Source organism: Haliaeetus albicilla, chromosome 11 (assembly GCF_947461875.1).
Source record: "Haliaeetus albicilla chromosome 11, bHalAlb1.1, whole genome shotgun sequence".
NCBI lineage: Eukaryota > Metazoa > Chordata > Aves > Accipitriformes > Accipitridae > Haliaeetus > Haliaeetus albicilla.
In genome coordinates this window covers 28,607,568-28,626,533 of record NC_091493.1, presented here as the reverse complement: position 1 = coordinate 28,626,533, position 18,966 = coordinate 28,607,568, and the positions used below count along the sequence as shown (strand labels likewise).

Here is an 18,966-nt window from a genome sequence, read left to right as displayed (position 1 = left end):
GCAAATAGAATCATTTCTGGTTCCACCCCAAATCACACTAAGAGTCTGATCCTACCAGTATTCTGCTTCTACTACTTCTACAGACTCTTTCATGGAAAAGAACTGACTGTCATTTCACCTGAGTCAAAATACTATGGGAATCGTCATGAAACAAATGTAGCACACCCACTGGCAGGGTGGCCGGGGCGAGAATAGTTGAGCACTGTAAACTAAATCCACACTTTACAGTGTCTTACTAGCACAAACCCAGATTCTGAACCTGGAGACTGCAGATATTTGGATCTCATTCCCAGTTTTTCAAGTTAATTAATTGCAGCCCACTCCTATTAACATCTGACTCTCATCCCCAAACAGTCAGAGAGTGAAGGCAGAAAGGCATTACCTGTAGGATAGGTCACAAGCTTTGGTTTAGCCCAGCTCTTGGCTCTCTGAGAGTCTCATGTAAAAAGAAGCTGAAGTGTATTATCATGGGACATGAATCCTAGTCTCTCAGAGAGGCTATCAGCAATTTCACATGCACAAGATCCCACATTTCAGATAATTGCAAGGGTAGTCATAAAAAGCAAGGGCAAAAATAAATCCATCATCTCCTCTCTAGTCATCACTGTCTCAGCAATAGCCGAGAGCTAAATTCTCAGCAGTAGCTGAAAGCTTCACACTAGGGTGGTTTAAAGCAAAGAGGGTGATGAAACTTAAAGTGACTATTCATCACTCTGTGTGAAAATGGGGATAGGTAGCATTGATATTTAAATAAGTTCTAATTTGTAGAAATCAATATTCAGGCACATATTCCCTGTAAGAGGCCTAGATCTTCTTTTCCCTTTGCCCCTATAAGGAAAGCTTCTTGGCTAGTCATAACATTAACAAGCCCTTTGCAATAAGGATTTGATCCAATATCCAAGAAACTTAGTAATACTCCCACTGAATTCCACAGGTGCCCAATGAGGGCTTAATAGAACACCATTCACCTGATTTTCTAAAACACTTGAAAACATCAATGCACTAGTTAATTAAGCCATAGGGAACTCTTAACAGGTACTTTTAACACTTGTACAAACTGGTACATGAAGATGCCACCGCTGGATTCTGTAACACTTCCTGCTTCTACCACAGACAATGTCTCAATACGATCAGTCCTATGTATCCCAGTAGCAATATCAAACTGTGAGTGCTCTGATGTAGACCATTTCTCCTGGAGTTGCCTGAAGCCTCAAGAGAACCACAGCTGTGCATTTGACTCCACACTCACCTAATGTTAACTGAGTAACATAGACAATAACTTCAACACCAGGCTTCAGTTCAAACTGGACCAGGTTCTGGTTGAGAGCATTAAAAAGGATTTCTACCACCTGATGAAATAATAAGAGATACAGTGGTTACAATACAGAAGACAGCAAGCTCTGGAGAACATTCAGGAGTGCATGTAGCCTATGAATGGTGACTAACATCTCTTACCAGCTTCAGGGAGAGAAGGGAAGCAAAAGACTGAGGAAGTAGAGAGAAACTTGTACATCTGCTTTAGATGGAACTGAGTGTTATTGCATGCAAGTCTCCCTACAGGACTTTTGACACAGAGTATGTTATTATACCTCTCCTGGGATGCAAACAAAGAAAGTTAGAATTTTTTTTTTCTTTTTTGGGGGGATAGGAGAGGAAGGAAAAGAACAAAGGATCTTTTCACCCCCCTCCACGATGTCCTGTGAGTTTGATCTAATGCACTTGGAATTCATTGACTTATTGGCCTTTCATTGGTGGATGATGGAACTGAGTTAGGTAGTACAGCCTAGTAACACTTTACTCACATTGATTCAGGACAATCCTAGTCACACAGCTCCTGCTTAAATAGGCTGTTGGGGATGAGATGATCCAGTTTTGAGGATTAATGGCAAACTTGCCATATTTCTCCTTCATTTAGAAGAGACGCCTTGGACTGGAGTTTACTCGTGGCTCAGCAACCCAGCTATGAGGTGTTATTTGGTTGCCTCAGAGCACATACTTGGCATGTCACACTGGAGCCTGAGTTTGTTAATGCCTGGTCTCCCTAGAGTAGTTCTGATGGTCAGGGCACAGCTACTGAGTAGTTTTGATGGCCCACTCTCCAGGGCAGAGCTCCTCAAGCAGAAGCCAATGATAGGTGCCAAAGTACAACTGAGTAGACCATCAAATAAAATTAGGGCACTAGAGCTTCAGGCCTCATGGTCAGCTAGTCAGAAACCTAATCCGAGATGTCTGCATAATACTGGTATATGAAATATTGACTTAACAGCTTGTTCAGAGGGAATTCTGATATGAGTAGATCTTACTGAACAGGATGGCAATGACTCCAAGAAAATCCCTCCAAAAAGCCTTCTAAATCTTGCCACCGCAATGCATCTCTCCTGCACACTCACCACCATAAATTTAAGAGGCCAGATTTGTTAGCTTCCTAGGACAAATGTACTACTCTGAGGGGACTGACTTTGCTCCATGGGTGACAAGAGCTTCCACAGAATTCAGCAGTGCTCTGAATTATTTAATGTTTGATCACAGAAGAGTTACTCCTCCAAGAGTTACTTGGAGATGGGCTCACACATAGCTTGCACACAGTAAAAATGCTACATACAAGAACATTAGCTAGAGCTAAGCAGCCTTTCCAGCAGTACTTCACTCCTTTGCCTTTATAGAGCCGATTTAATCACTTGGTAATTCTAGCACGAAAGCTTCAGCAGACTAGTGCTGTTGTTCCTAGCTCTTCCCTTGCTTGCATATCACTGTTGCTATTCATCACTGTAATTACCTATTTATCTAAATGGATGGATATTGTAACTTCCAAATATAGTTTGCACACGCCATTCGCTGCTGCAGAAAAGAGAGGTCTTGTTCTAGTGATATATGAGCTGAAGAGCCTGATTTATTTTTAGTAAACCTCAGTATATTATCTTGCTTCTTTGGCCTCTGTCTATTAGCATTCCTCCAGGGAGTAAAGGGAGTACATATTCAAGGTTCCTTTGGCCATAACTACTGTAATAAGGACACACCACTGATCTAGGAAGAACCACTGCTGGTAGACTGTGACATATCTCAGTGAGGTATTAGAAAAGCTGGTTTTTCCTCTGAAAATCATTTTCTTTAATGCCATAAACTATACTGCCACAGTCCCAGATGCATCCAATTCCATCACACTTATTGTAAGTCATTTCCAATGCTGCACAGGTTTAGAGGCCCATCTGAAAATGGTATGATAGGAATGAATGTTCCATGAATCCTCCTTTCCTTACTTGCTCCAGATCAGCCTCACTGCTTTTCCTCCTCTCTGTTGTGTTTTTATGGGGCAGTATGAAGAGTTCGGCAGAAGTAGGCAGCCCAGGAAATACAGCTACCAAGATCTGTTCATCAGGGATACCAGTCACCTAAAAGAAAAGTAAAAAGGTCTCTATCTGCTACTCTGTTACTGATGTTCCCATTCACTATGGGAAACGGTGCTCCCATCAAACTGTTATTTGCCATTTCCACTGTAGGTGTTGTGGACCTAATGAGCTGTTCTGCCCATTTGGTGGGTCAGCAACAGAGGCTCTGCTAACGATTCACTCCATTTCTAGAATTAAATGTAGGCTTGCAACACCCCTGGACCCGAAGATCTGCACCCAAAGTCCAAACCTACAACATCTCCAGATCTGAATTTTCCGTATAGACCTTCTCACTACAAAAGAATGACCCAAAGACAGATCCAGAGAGTCTGGCTCAGAGCAACCACTGGTAAGTGTGCAACTAACAGGGACATATGAGGAAAATTGCCTGCAATCACCTTCTAATATCATGTTATGGGGATTCGCATTTGCCATACATGAATAACTTAATGTCTCCACTGGGAGACCTTTTACTACTGGGGCTGATCAGGAGGGCTGTGCTAGGAACTGCTCAGTTTGCTGAACCAAGAGTCAGCTCCACACCTGACTCTCACAGCTGTCTTCAGCATGACCTGCCCACTGAGGCTACTGGCCTCGCTCCCCAAATCCAAGCTGTGCATCCTCAGCAGGGCAGGAAGCCTCTCCTCCCTCAGAAACCCTCTGCTATATGAGGCTAACCCCATTAGCTCCCTGGCCCTATCCCACCTCAAGCTCCTTGGCCTCATTCCTGGACATTCCCGAAATGTATCAATGGGATAGCCCATTCCTGGTGATCCGTCCTACTATAAGCATAGACCACAGGCTGCAACCAAATAGTCACAAAAGGATATACTAGCAAGCACTTCGACATTATTTCTACTGTTGTCTGTAACCATTCATAGTTACAACCTAATTAATTTCTTTTTTCTGCAAGCTTGACCTTTCATACAGTAAAAGGGAACAACAGTTTAAACAAATGAACTTAGTATTTTCTCAGGATGGGAAAACAATCAAGGAAACTCTTATAAACTGTGAATTTTGAGTAGGCTACAGTTGAGAAAAGCTGAGCAGGAATGTACTTTCCCAGTAAAAATAATCAGCCTCCATTTCTAAGAACAGCTGTAGCTGAAGCAAAAAAACCCCAAGATACATTTTTGGCAGAATGTAAAAAACACAAAAGCTTGCCTAAATCTACCTCCTGATTTCACACAAAACCAAAGTCCCTGGCTATTTGATATCATAAATTATTCTGTCCCCTTTCCTGCAAGAATATGAGTGCTAGTTTACATATTCTAATTAATCCCAAAGGAAGATTCACTATCTTCCACCGACAGAAGTCTCTCTTTGTCCTGTATTTTAAAGGTAAGTTTATTTTCACTCTGAATCCTCATTTTTTTGCCCCAGCTGGAAAGGGAGCAGAGATTTATAATGTTCACCAGTTGCTACACTTAGCTGCATGTGGAACTCCTGACTGAGTATCAGAAAGAGGTAAAATTATCTTCCTCATGCATCCAACATACTACAATGTTTGTCTTCTGGGATGAAGTGGATCAGCTGTTTAACAACACACAGTAACACTACCCAAATGCTTGGAGTAGAAAACAGTAGATACTGTAATATCAATTTGGCAAAATAAGAATAATAAAGATACTATTACAATCTAGAACTTGCAAAGTCCTCAGGGATATTAAAAGCTAAAAAGACCATTAATAAAAGTAATTATAATATTTCCACAAAATTCCCAATATAGTTTACCTCTGTAAAAAGATCCAGCATAGTAAGAAGCTTTTTATCGATTTAAAATGATAGCTTCATTACTGCTGTTCTTCCCCGTTCTTTTAAGCTAGCATGTGGAAAAAGTGCATGTTTTAACAGCCTAGTCAATGTTAGTACAGATGCAGAAACAGATGCTCACCTGTGCTAGAGCTCTCTTGATGACTTTGCCAATGTCTTGTCTCCATTCAGGGATGTCAGGGTTATGGTAGTCCAAGTTGGGAGAAAACGACAGGAGCTGAGATTGGAAATACTCTGGAATAGAAAAACAGTGTTTATGAAAAGATTAAAGGGGCAGTGTTCAGGGTACAGCCAAAGGTGCAGAAGACAACAGGAAGACCATAATTAAATTATCTTAATGCAAGGGAGAGAGGAAAGGTTGAATGAAGAAAAGGGGCCAGCTAGCACTAAGCAGGACAGAAAGCTTGCAAGGAAAGAATCCTTATAACAGTTCTTATAAAGGACATTTTGCCCTAATGCCAACTTGTGGCTTTTCCCAGAAGAAATGGAAGCAAGAATGAGAGAGGTGAGAGGATAACTTCCCTTCATGATGCCTCTGGGCTTTGTAATTTTGCCACTCAACTTCATCAGACTCTGTTTATAAGGAAGTTGACCACTAAATAAGGCGGCATCTGACTGAAATTTGGAACGTCTGTGCATTTGCATGCGTTGTGCTCTGCAGAGCAAACACTTACTGTAAGTAATGTTTTCAAAAGCAGGTATTATCTGTTTGCTCTCCTGGAGGGAAGCCATGAGTGGTTAATACCCCAACAAATCAGAACCCAGTGGTGCTAATGACTGGCTAATCAAGCAATGGCTATTCATGAAACACTTTGAAATTACTTCCTAACTGACTGATTGCAGGGAGGAGGAAAAACTTCCTAGACTTCAAATACAGAACAATTTAAATTTTTCTCCAGTTCCAACTATCCCCTCTGGTGTCACCAGAGACTAAGCCTGGAATCCTTATGACAACTGTGCACAATGGATTTGGGCCAGTGGGAGGCACAGATCCAGGATGGGAATCACACTCAGATATAAGTTCTCAGGGTAGAAGACTCTCCTTTCTGGTTTTGGAGATGTGCTGTGCCTCACCTTGAAGCACCTGATCTCCAGATACTTCAAGTAAGTACCATTAATCATTTGTAAGAAGGTACCGGTTTTAGATCAAGATAAACCAGCAAGACTATAAATGAGGAAATCCACAGAATAGCAGGGATGTGCCAGCACAGCATTTATGTTGCATCTTTTGTAAGATCTGTTCTTTCTTTTTAGATGGTGCAGTATATTATTAAATAAAACAAGCAGGGAAACTCCCTCAAGTTCTTAAGTCTTAACCCAGAGCCTGATATATAGAGCCTTTGACTTTTGAACCCTCAGTACCATGTACAATTTATTTTTTGAGTAAATTCTGGGCTGTTAATCACAATTTGAGAAAACCCTGAATAAATCTCCTGCACTGTTAACACCAGAGAGCCATGCCTTCCTGCCTAGAGCCATAATAACTTAACACAGGACACAGATTAGGATACAAATTTAGCAGAGAGCATGTTTAGCAAAGGTGCCACTCATTTATGTACTGAGACTTGAACTGATGACCAGACTGGGTGTCTGGAAGGACTCCTTCCTTAGACCAGGTCAGTCTGCAGCATGGCACTGCACAGGACTATTTGGACATTCCACCTGGATCAATTTCTCTCTGTGATAAAGCCCAAAGCTCTGGATCTTTTAAATAGAAGGGCAAAATTTCTTATGAGGTGTTTAAAGACAGGGAGTGAGGAGCACTCTGTGGGACCTACTGTGAGCAATGATCAAGATCACCTGCGGGAACCCCTCTCAGACACACTTGATTCAGATTTATTCCAGAAACTAGTGGAAAGATGCAAGTTTCCCCGAAGTAAACACTGCATTTTGCAATGCTCAAAATGATCAAGCAGAGGGTTACTTCATTTGCTAATAGCGAGTTTGGGTATTACTAAATCATATTAACAAATTATTAAAACCCATTGCATTTCACAGCCAGGCAATCAATAAATATCTATTTAGCTGGTTGTTAAATCTGAGCATGCAGCTTTCCAGCCACCAGCAGGATATTTATTTATATTTAATTACTGAAACAAGACACACATAGTTCAACCACGCAGTGCAACCTGAGTTATTTGAAACCCAGGTCTCTCAATAAAACCTGCTATCCAAAGAAAAGCTTGCCCTCAAATGCTGGATGCCAATAACTGGATAAGGAAAGGGAAGACTAGCCCAGGGTGGAAATTATTCTCTGGAGAAATCCTAAAGTCCTGGCCAAAACTGCTGAGAGAGCCCTTCCACTCAGCCTTTATCAAGCCTCCAGCAGGGTAAGCTCTGTGGTCTGCCAAAGGGTGCTGTCTGGAGCCCATGACATGCAGATATGGCAAGAACATACCAAACATTAACCACAGGGAAGTCCAGTGGGCACACTCAGACCTCCAGCTGTGGCATGGAAGATGAGCAGAGATACCAACCAGAGAGTCATTTCTGCCCCCTGTTTTCCAGACCCCTCCAGACCCATGCCATTTATACAGTCACTGTATAAAGAGAAACACCAGCTGTATTCAGGCCACCTTAATTATTCACCATGACTACTTCTTTCCACAGCTAGGAAGCAGAGGGAAGGCAGTCTGGCTACAGCTCTAAGTGTTTTTTCTTTTGGGAGTTCCCCATCAGGGTGTGCAGACAGACCAATTGGCAAAGACACCAGCCTCTTTACTACAGTGCTGTGCTTACAAATTTGGCTAGCTGCCCCATCCAATTCACTTCTGTATTTTGTGATCATGACACATCTGAGCTACTTGTTTACAGTTTGTCTTCAGAGGTTCCTCCAGGCACTAGGGAGTTCACAGAGTTCATTTTGGCTGAGCAGTGACTGCCTGTTCTTCACCTCTAGACAGCCCCCTGAGATCTGATTGCAAAAGGCTGAGGGTACCATGCACTGCGATCTCCTTGGTGTCTTGGATGAGGGTGCTGCCCGCAGCAACTTGCACAGTGACAGTGTTCATCCCCTCCACAGCGAAGATGTAGGAGATGCTGCTCTCCAAGGTGATGAGGGGCTGCAAGAGGTAAACACAGACAGCGGTATCAAAATCAGGGTGAGATTAACTCAGGATCACAACATGCACCTAACTAATCCACCAGGCCACAATATCCTTCTTCCCTGATACAGGAACAGTGCTCTGAGCTTGCATGTCCTGCTAAGGCCTAAATGTGGCCCAAACACCACCCAGTGAAAACTGTCCCATAGGCAAATGTTTATCTTACTTCAGTAAATGCTTCCTGAAATATTCTTCCTCTGAACTGCAACCCATTATGCTATGAATACCTCAGCAGAGCACAGTCAGCAATTACAGAATTAGTGCTGCAGAATGCAGTGTTGTATACACACACACATACGCACACATGCACACTCAGCACAGTTGCTGTATCAGCTGTACAAAACAGAGTCCAGCTCAAACCAGCATTGCAGATGTTTCTGAACATCTGAACAAGGCGTATTGTTCAGATTCAGGGCCAGCCCTTGCTCTTATGAGCACAAACCCATCTATCTATCTCAGAGCAACTCTGCTCAGGTCAGAGTGAGGGCACCCAGCATTGCCCTGTCCGTGCTTTGAGTCTGTAAGCTAGCTCCAACCATAAGCTGGCAAATCATGCTAAGAAGGATGAAAGCATGGCATAATACCTGCTGGCAATGCTGTCTGAATGTGACCGAATGATTTCCAGAGTAAAGTTGACCTGAATTTAGCCAGCTCAGAGCCCTAGCAGAGAAGGCTGACTTTATCTGCACCTTCTCAAACAAAAATGTCCTTGATAGCACCACAAACTCTCACACTGATGCGCACCTAGATGAGAAAAGTGCACCATATTCGGGAAAATAGATTTGTGTATTGAAAATCAAAGGTGTAGCCTTCGCAGTGCCATTGATCTGACAGCTGGTCTATAGATAAATCTCTTGGTTTAGATTAAACCATTAAAATGGAAGTAGTGATACTAGCCTCCATTGCAAAAGCACACAGAGGGCTAAGAGCACAGAGGAAGCCATTGTACCGTTGCTATTGTCCCCTCACTACACTGCCAGTTTGTTTCCAGAGGGAAACCCCTAAACATTCACCTTCCAGCTCTTGCGCTTCATCCCATCAGACTGTCAACCTGCCTGCATTTCACAACAGTGGCCATATATGCCATTTTCACAGCCAAATCAAAATTTCCACTGGCATAGGCCAGACTGGCAAACACATTTCCCTTCCTGCAGAATGCCACCTTCCTTTGTTCCCCTGATCCATGAGCTGAAAAAGCACTAGGAAAAAAAAAAAATAATGGCTTGATCACATGGGACTCTCAGACCAAGTCAGCAAGGGTGCCAGCCTGTGCCAGCTTGTGCTAGCCCTGAAGTCCTAGCTAACATATACTTAGAAATACACACATCCTGGACAAGCAGAATGGGCCTATATCAAACTGCAGTGATTCCTGGAGGTTACAGGTTGTGATTCTGTGCAAAGGCAGGTAAGAGGAACCAATCTGGCCTTTAAAATTACAATTTTTCCTTTTTGTATGTGTGCATGCTGGACATTCCATTATCATGGATGATTTCACCTCCATCATGGAGTTTTAACATTCAGCCAACTCCTTAATTTTAATTCAAGCACCAAGACCTGGAAAATAACTCTAAATTAAATCAAGTACTTTAAGGTTCATTTGCTCAAACCTATTAGACAGCTGGACACATTTATTAAACTGGACCTGTGTTAATCCAAGCAAATTGGCCTTTGGGTATACTACAAAAATTAGCACAGTAGAAATTCAGTACAATGGTTCCAGCAGGGTGGGGAGGGCAACAGAAGAGCCTCAGCCAGGTCGTATGAGTGTAAGACAACATTCACCTGTGCAGCAGCACAGAGAGTACCTTAGTGAGACTGCACAGTGACACAAGACACATCTGGTTCTGCTTGGGATGCCGATGGGCTGAACAGGAAAAGAAGTTGCAATCCCTCGGCATGGAACTAGAATATATCACCTAACAATACCAGTCACTATGCACAATATTACACACACCTCATCCTTTAATCCACACACAAATCAGCGTCCCCATCTTCCACCTGTACTTAGAGCACCACAGTTTGCCCATGAGCGGGCCCAGAGAAGGATCTGACATGTACATTAAACATCCCAGAAGGAACTTTGGTGTGATGCAGATTGTTGTCCTGAAAAAAAATGGTGGCTGCTGCTGTCATGTCGATATATCCTTTGCCATACTTCTGTCAGAGTTGAAGTTGAAGGACATTTCATGATGTAGCTGGAGATAATGCTTTGCAAAGAATGAAAGGTGCTCTGGGTCTTTGATTGGGCCACGGGTAATCGGCACCGTCTACACCACTCGACACCTCAACATATTTCAGCAACATGTACAATCACTCCAAGGTATCACAAGGATCAGCTGCTCCATGTCCAGCTATGTCCAAAGCAACCATCCCAAACACACCCATATCTGCTTGTACTGTGTTGCCTATGGGTCTGAAATTTAAGCTAGATGATAAAACAGATAACAGATCATATTTACAACTCAGATGCATAAGAGCTACATGGAATTCTTCAGCAAACATCACTGCTTTGCTCTACCTTTTCTAGATTACTTTCTATTTCAAAAAATCTTTTTTAAGGCCCTATTCAGAACTAACTTCTATACTAAGGACAAAAACAATGGCAGGAAAACTCTGACACCTGGGTACACTGGAAGGCTTAAGCAGATGATCAAGTTACCAGTACCTATATTTTCTCAGATCTACTTTAATGGCTGTCCATGTGCTAGCACTGAGCCAAAAATATCTGAACTGTAAGGTGATTTTGCATCCCTCTCTTTCAATGCAGTATAAACTATGTGGAATTACCTGGTACTTGTCATGGACTGGATGTGTGTATGTGGGTGGTTGCCACAGCTCAGCTAGGGCACAGCAACTTGCCAAGTTATAGTAAGTGAGTTTTGTTCCTGAGCTCTTCTGGTGTCTCAATTATGCTTCCACAAAAATAGGTGAGCTCTTACAGTAAGCTTCCTAATTTGATGTAAAATCCCAGTAGAACCAGCATTTACTGTTTTTATTTCTCCTGCTACTGTTGGTAGCGAGGGTAAGAGGTTAAAACATAAGCAGCTTTGTCAGAGAGAAAATAAAATACTTGGTGTGCCTGCTATTTTTTATCTCAAGTTCCATATTTCATGTAAAATCCCCACTTTTTTCTACTGCGATCTCACCTCAGTGCACACCTTCAACTGCAACTCAATAATGTAGACAATGATGTGACTTAAACTGCTTTTGTAAATAACAGCAGATACTACATTGCAAAATCATCAGCTGTACGTTTCACAACTGTAATAACGGAGGATAGTGCCTGTGTCAGCTGTCTCACTCCTAAAGCCGACAATAAAAACTGTAGCTAATAAGCAGTCCTGCTCTCTCCATTTGAAAGCGTGACCACAACTTGTAGTTTCACTTACTTTAATTATTAATAAAAGAGCTCTTTAAAAAAAATTTTGCCAATCATTTGAAAATTCACTACAAAGTCTCATCTCCCTCTCTAATGTATCCAAGACTGTGAATAATAGTCACAGACAGACACAAGCAATTCATTGAGAGCGTAGCTTGAAGTTCTAGATACAACTGGTTATTTGAACACCAACAGCTTTAAAGTATTGTATTGGAATCCAGCATTATATACTGCAAACTGGTATGTAATGGAAACCCCCCCGGTTATTTGAACACCAGCAGTTTTTAAACACTTGAAAGGCAGTATTATCCCATATATAGTGGTATATAATTCAGTTAAGTTGCAAGTGAACGCTGGTAATAACAGTGGTCTTCAAAGCTCAGTAGGGCTGATAACAACCAGATGTAAAAAAGTAATGACTCCTAAGAACAACACTAGACAGGAGGAAATAAACTCACGAAGGTTGAAGTTCAGATAATGACAACCCTTTTCAGATAAGGAAAAAACTAAAACACAAAACAAGCAAAGGCAAGAGGTTTTTATCAGGGCTGAGAGAGCTCCCTCTCTGGTGCAGCAAGCTTAGGAAGTAAAAATGAACCAAAGGGCAGCTGTACCTTGGTGCTGTTACCAAACCACCAGAAGTAGGTAAGTGTGCCTGCCTGGCTGGGCCAAACTACTGCAGTAATGTTGACGTCCTTATTTCTGATGGCGACAAAGGGGACACTCAGATGGACGTGCTCCACCGGACCTGTGGGAAGTGAGAGCTCATTATTAGAGGCTTTGAGTTAAATCCTCCCTGCACGGTTGTGAACAGCAGGGATCTTTCCTTTAAATAAATTGAATGTCTTACGTCAGCAGTGAGACTCTACTATAGCAATACAACTTAATTTCAGCAGTCAATAAGCGACGGAAAAAAATACCAGATTAATAAACATAAAATCTTTTTTTTTTTTTCCTCACTCTTAATTCTAGGGGAGCCAGAAATGCACATTTTCCACAGTGCTAATTTCAGACAGGGTCAGCACTATGTTTAGAAAATTTTTTTAAATGCAGTTTGAGGGAGAATAATGAACTGGCTTTGCACTGGGTAGGGCAAGCTGCTATCGGAAGCTTGAGGGATAGGACATGAGAGAATGAAGGTGTTTTCTTGAGAATATATCCACTGAGCTACTAAGATTTGTGGGGAAATCGTTTTAGCCTAGATGGCTTAAATCTGATTATACATGAGGCATTTATGACTTGATTAAATGCACAGGTTTTTAGAAGACCTCCAAAAGAAAGATTCATAATTTTGGAAATCCTTGGTATCTTTTTCACTTTGACCTGACCTTGAGAAGTCTTTGGGGAGTCAGTTACCATAAACAAAAAGTCAGGAACTACTTGAAAGGTGTGCGCATTAGCATACCAAGGCATTTAACTGTCAGAAGAACTTGTTTCTGAAAGATATAAAAAATAACTAAGTATTAATGCAAAGTTGTGTCTAATAAATGCAAATGTCCAGAATGAGTCCAGTGCATGAAGTACAGAATTATGAAGCCAGGCCCTCTCCAGAAAAAACATGTGCAAAATGTACTGAGGTTTTGTTTGCTAGTTTGTTTAAAGTTTTTGCTATCTCCATTGTTTTCCTTCTTGTTTAATTTTTTGTTTTTACTGGTACCGAATTTCAGCTGATAACTGCTGCACATCAGACAGTGTTACTGAGTCTTTCTGGATGGTACCTTTTAAAACACAGCAAGCCGATAGACTATCACCATGAAAAGGAAAGGATCAAATAAGAAAGAAGTGAGATTTTTCTTTGATAAGACATTAATTCTGGGAAGCAGGAAATTTGCTGATTTTAACTAAGACAATCTTCTTGTGTTACCTCTCCTCTCTTCAAGCATGAAATGGGGACATTAATCACTTCTCCACCTGCTTGAATTACAAGGATATTGGAGAGTAAGGGCTGTTCTTTTACCACCAGAACATACAGCTCCGAGCACAATGGGACACTATTCTTGCTTTTGGCTCCTTAAAACTTGTTCTTTTTTTTTTTTTTTCCTCCCTTTCCCAAGGGGTCTCTACCAGCAAGTCACTCCTGAACTCTGCCCATAGCAAGTACTCTGGGTTCCCAAGAACAGCAGGTTCCCACAAATATTTTGTGACAGTGCATGCAAGAGGAAAAACATTAAATCTTCACTTCCTTTAAATGAAGAGATGAGCAGCTTGACAGCAGATTCCAGAAAGGTGAAAAGTTGACTGACCACTGATAAAGCTGCAGGGTAGAAAACTACTGTTGCTTGAGGCCAAGGAGCTTCTTTCTCCTTTTTTTTTTTCAGTACAGGATCCCAGCACCAGACAGATTGTATAATAAGAGTGATATATATAGCAAGCGGTTTTGTCTGTACATTTGAGCTTCAAGGTCAAACCTCCTATACTGACTAGTACATCCAAATATATTAAAAGTCTAGCACTGAGGTATCATCTTATTTCAGTGTTAGCATGAATGTAAATGCTTGCAAAATATTTCCCTAGAGATAATGATAATAAGTTGGCCACCTAAGAACACTATAAAAGTCAACGGACAGATCTGAGAGGCTGAGGAAGAAAACAGTAGAGTAGCACAACCAGGCCAAGCAACTGCCGCTCGTTGCATTCTAGTCTAAAATCCTCACCATGAAAAAGCAGCTCCTATGAGAAAAATCAGATAATCCATACAAAGCTGCTTGTTATTACCAGGTAACCATCACTTTTGTCAGCTAATGGCCCAAGGTGAAGGAAAAAACAGTTAATGCTCTAATAACAGGTTGTTAAATGCAGCCATGATTGACTTTGAGGGAATTATGAGCATAATAAAAGCTTCAAGGAACATTTATTCCTTCACACAGGGAGCTTGAAATTAAAAAGAAGAAAAAAGTTCTTGAGTTTTAGAAATTTCTGATTTTCTTCCAGCAGAAAAGCTCAAGATAGACAGGCTAGAAGACATTCTGAAAGGCTAAGGGAAAAGACACACATGGCTGTGAACACCATTAGGGACAAAACCAATGAGGTACATCTGAACACAGACGGAGCTCTCTGCCCAGGAGATCTAGTAGTCTGAGAGCAGGACAAAGAACTAGGATCTTCCTGGTGTCATCCTGCATTCCACACCCTCTGCTCTCTCCTGTGGCTTTGAGAAAGCCAGCTGGGGGCTCTATATTTGAGTCTGCTCATGTGCCAAGTGGAGAGAAATTGCATTGATTACCAAACAGGAGGGAAAAGTCAGGGATGCATGTCAAACACAAGAAATATGAAAAGTAGCACATTAGCCCTCAGTACATTCATATCCCAGGAAGTATGCTCAGCATACTGCTTTGCTTTTATTTAATAAGCACTGTAAACTCCCAAATCCTGAATAACTGACTCAAAATTTAGTAGATTAATCTAAACCTCTTGGTATTAGAAGTGTACTGAAAACACACATTTGGACTTTATTTCATGTGCTGTTTGGTGTTTGACCCTTTCAGAAAGCCTGAGAAACATTTTCAAACTTTTCTCTGTATCTGTGAAGACTGCAAATATATTTGTGTTAAAAGGAACTTCCCTTTCTCTTCATTCAATAAGTTTACTTAACAAGACAGAAGAGTGTCTAAAAGTCCAAGCCTTTGGAACAGCGTGAGCTGCGTATGTGGGTGGGATTGCATGTATTCTTAGGCCCCACTGAAGTTGCACGAATTTTCAGTGAGGTCGGGTTTTCACCCAAGGAATCTAGCAGCTGGAAGTACTTACAGACCACATGCAGTAAGAGGACAGCAGTGTCAGAGCCCAGGCTGTTCTCTGCATATGCTGTCACCTGAAAGATTCCAGCACTCTTATACACATGCCGGATGCCATCCTCAACAGGGCTGAAATTAGCATAGGATACTGCAATGCCGTCTCCAAAATCAAGCTGAATGTTTGTTCTTTGGAGATCGCCCTGCAACAGAGAAGGTTGAATTAGGCAACTGGGCTGATAAGAGTGATTTATATTACCCTCCATCCCACTCTTCAGTTCCATTTCATTAGCATGGACACAAACTTGTAACTTTACCAAAAAAGCCTAGCTTTGTTTTGTCAGTCCCCAAAGTGGCCAGACTCAAATCAATGCTGGGTAATTATATACAAGCAATGCTTAGAATAGCTGAACATTTACACATGTAAAGAGATGTTATTCCCCCAACTTGGGTTTAGAGACTTTGGAAGGGCAGAGTGCTGCGGAGTGCCAAATGGGCATGTATCAAGGGGCCCATATTTGAATCATCTAATGCAATGCATGGTTGGGGGTTATGTGTCACTGAAGTGACCAGGGAGGGCTTTGCACAGCCTTTCATTGAATGGGTGGTGTCCAGCAAGGAACTCCATCAGAGGCAGTGAGATGGGAGGTACTACACTGATGGCAGGCTAGATGCTAATTGGAGAGCAATTCCCATGTGCACATGGGAGCATCAGGAATACTCTGGAGACAGGACAATGGTTGAAGTAGCTTTTCAATACATTCCAAAGAAACAGAACCTAGTCACTGAGAAGCTCTAAGTCTAGTCTAAGCTAGTTTTCCAGGCTTCCTCTATAGTCGGCTGTCCTGGTTTCAGCTGGGATAGAGTTAATTGTCTTCCTAGTAGCTGGTACAGTGCTATGTTTTGAGTTCAGTATGTGAAGAATGTTGATAACGCTGATGTTTTCAGTTGTTGCTAAGTAGTGTTTAGACTAAAGTCAAGGATTTTTCAGCTTCTCACGCCCAGCCAGTGAGAAAGCTGGAGGGGCACAAGAAGTCGGCACAGGACACAGCCAGGGCACCTGACCCAAACTGGCCAACGGTGTATTCCATACCATGGGACGTCCCATCTAGTATAGGAACTGGGGGGAGTGGGGGTGGGGGATCGCCGCTCAGGGACTAACTGGGTGTCAATCGGTGGGTGGTGAGCAATTGCACTGTGCATCATTTGTACATTCCAATCCTTTTATTATTACATGACATTACATGTCATATTACTATATGACAATAAAACTGTCATTTTATTAGTGTTATCATTATTAGTTTCTTCTTTTTATATTCTCTTAAACCATTCTTATCTCAACCCACGAGTTTTACTTCTTTTACCGATTTTCTCTCCCATCCCACTGAGGGGGGAGTGAGTGAGCTGCTGCGTGGTGCTTAGTTGCTGGCTGGGGTTAAACCACAACATCAGAGAAAGAGAGAGAAAGACAGCAAGAAACCAACACATCCCATCCTAAGATAACTGAGACAGGTGACATGAATCATCTTCTGCAAATATCCACCCCTGTACCCTGATGATAGAGAGTCTAGATGACTAGTTTCAGCTAGACATGTAACTTCAGGATGGCTGAATTTATACAGGTTGAGTCCCACACCAAGGACTGACAGTTTTTGTCTAATGTCAGTCAACACAGAGATAGAGGCTGGATACACAGAAGAATGAAGTAGATGATGAGAAAATCCCTTCTAGGTTTACTGTCAATGACAGCTATTAAACGAAGGATGGAACAACAGACGAGAGATTCCAGCATTGCAGGAATTGTGTAGAGGCAGCAGCTGCACTGTTTTAATTTAAATCATGCTTTAAACTACTGTAGTTGAACTACAGAAATGTCTGTTATTTCAGGTTTTTGGAGCCTTACTTTATACTTGTCCCCAGCTGACTAAAAGTAACACGAAACAAGGTTAGTTTAAACAGAGCTAAAGCCCACTGCAGTGATTTCACTAAACTGAAATAAACTACACCTCAGATTAAATCTCTGTACCTTTCTACATATATATAAGATGTGTTGGCCCAAGTAATTTCCTTTAATGAAAGGTCTCCACTGTATTCACTATGGGTGAAGAAGATACCACCACCTTTTGCAGCCCAAAACTGAAACCAATCCCCAGATATATTGAGGATAAGAGTGAGATTCCAAAGTTAAAAAAAAAAAAAATCAAAAAATCCCTGCTCCTAAATTTAACTGGGTTTTGGTTTGGTTTTTTGTTTGTTTGTTTGTTTTTAAATAGGAAATTCAGAAGTATTTCATGGCCATCTCATAAACCCCATTATAGCTGTAAATGCACAGGGTCAGAATCAAAGCTAATGTGCAGTCCCAGTACATACTGATCTAAGGGAGGGAAGCAACCATGTAACTCACAGCCAGTTCTGATGTACCTCCAATCCCTTCACAGCCAGCTCAAATCCTGCAGGGTCCTACATCTACCGGGCTCACTGAAAAAGACCACTGAACTCATGGATTTCACTAAAGCCTCTGGGCCAGGTATTGCACAAAACAAACCATGACTTACTAGAAAAACTGTACAGATCAGACAAAGGGAAAAGGTTGCTTGGGACAACCACACCTGTGACAGTCCCTAAAAGTTTTAGAGTTGACAACACCAGCTTTTCTCTGAGCAGCCGTTTCCAAGTTTACCTGTGTGCGGCAAAACACATGGCTTGCAGCCTAAATTCTGACTATGAACATCACATCCTTAAGTGTTTTTTCATATGGTCCAAACATATTCATACATAGCATTTTGGGACATTTTGGATCATGACTTCTTATCATCCCGGGACAGTCAGGATAAAGGCAGAATATTGGCTGGATCATGGAGAAAGAGGTCCTTAAATCAGGATTAAATAGCTCACAGGCTGTTCTAACCCAAATGATCAGCAACTGAGACCAAAGGTGCACCACAAAGGCTCCTGCAGAGATAGAAACATCTATGAAAGGCAAGAGGCCCCAGTTCTTGCCTCCCGCTAACTCCAAATTCACGGGAGCTGCTGTGTCACTGGCAGTTGCCATGAGCCCTGTGTAAGTGGCAATCATGGCACTGACACAGGCAGGATGCTGTGTTCTGCTACTGGTCTCAGTCCTGAAAATGCACCTGATCTTGTCCTTTGGATGGAAACCTGGGAGCACAGACAAGAAGCCAGACTACACCAAAGCAGGTCCCCTGTGCAGATAAGCAGGACAGCAGCATGCCCCACAGACTTTATCTTCCTGATAGGCTACGCCTGAATTAACTAATCAGTGTGTAGGAAGGGTATTTTTCAGATGAAAATTTGCCTTGAGTGTATACTTGGAGTCTTCAGGTACACACCCATATAATTAGGGTTATTACATGTAGTTTTTGAAATAAGGATATTTGGTTATAAACCAGGACAATATGTTAGATCGCTCTCATTTCTTGCTCCATCATTCCTATTCCACAGGAGCCAGGGGAGTTTTGTCTATTGACTTGATCAGGGCACCATTTTCACTTCTGTCCTACCAGGACATTAAAAATACGGTATAAACCAACAAGAGAACGTAAAGGACTAGAAGTGGTAGTGACACTAAACCT

At 41.9% G+C, this 18,966-nt stretch overlaps 1 protein-coding gene across 1 annotated transcript in view; it reads right to left on the bottom strand.

The window, feature by feature from the left end:
- Positions 1-18,966, bottom strand: part of SORCS3 (sortilin related VPS10 domain containing receptor 3) — a 315,097-nt gene that overhangs the window by 10,198 nt on the left and 285,933 nt on the right. The window contains exons 19-24 of the mRNA XM_069796927.1: positions 15,390-15,576; positions 12,257-12,390; positions 8,098-8,221; positions 5,281-5,393; positions 3,258-3,389; positions 1,250-1,349 (exon numbers count right to left, since the gene is read on the bottom strand). Of these exons, the coding sequence (XP_069653028.1) occupies positions 1,250-1,349; positions 3,258-3,389; positions 5,281-5,393; positions 8,098-8,221; positions 12,257-12,390; positions 15,390-15,576 (790 nt within the window). The remainder of the gene's footprint in view (positions 1-1,249; positions 1,350-3,257; positions 3,390-5,280; positions 5,394-8,097; positions 8,222-12,256; positions 12,391-15,389; positions 15,577-18,966) is intronic.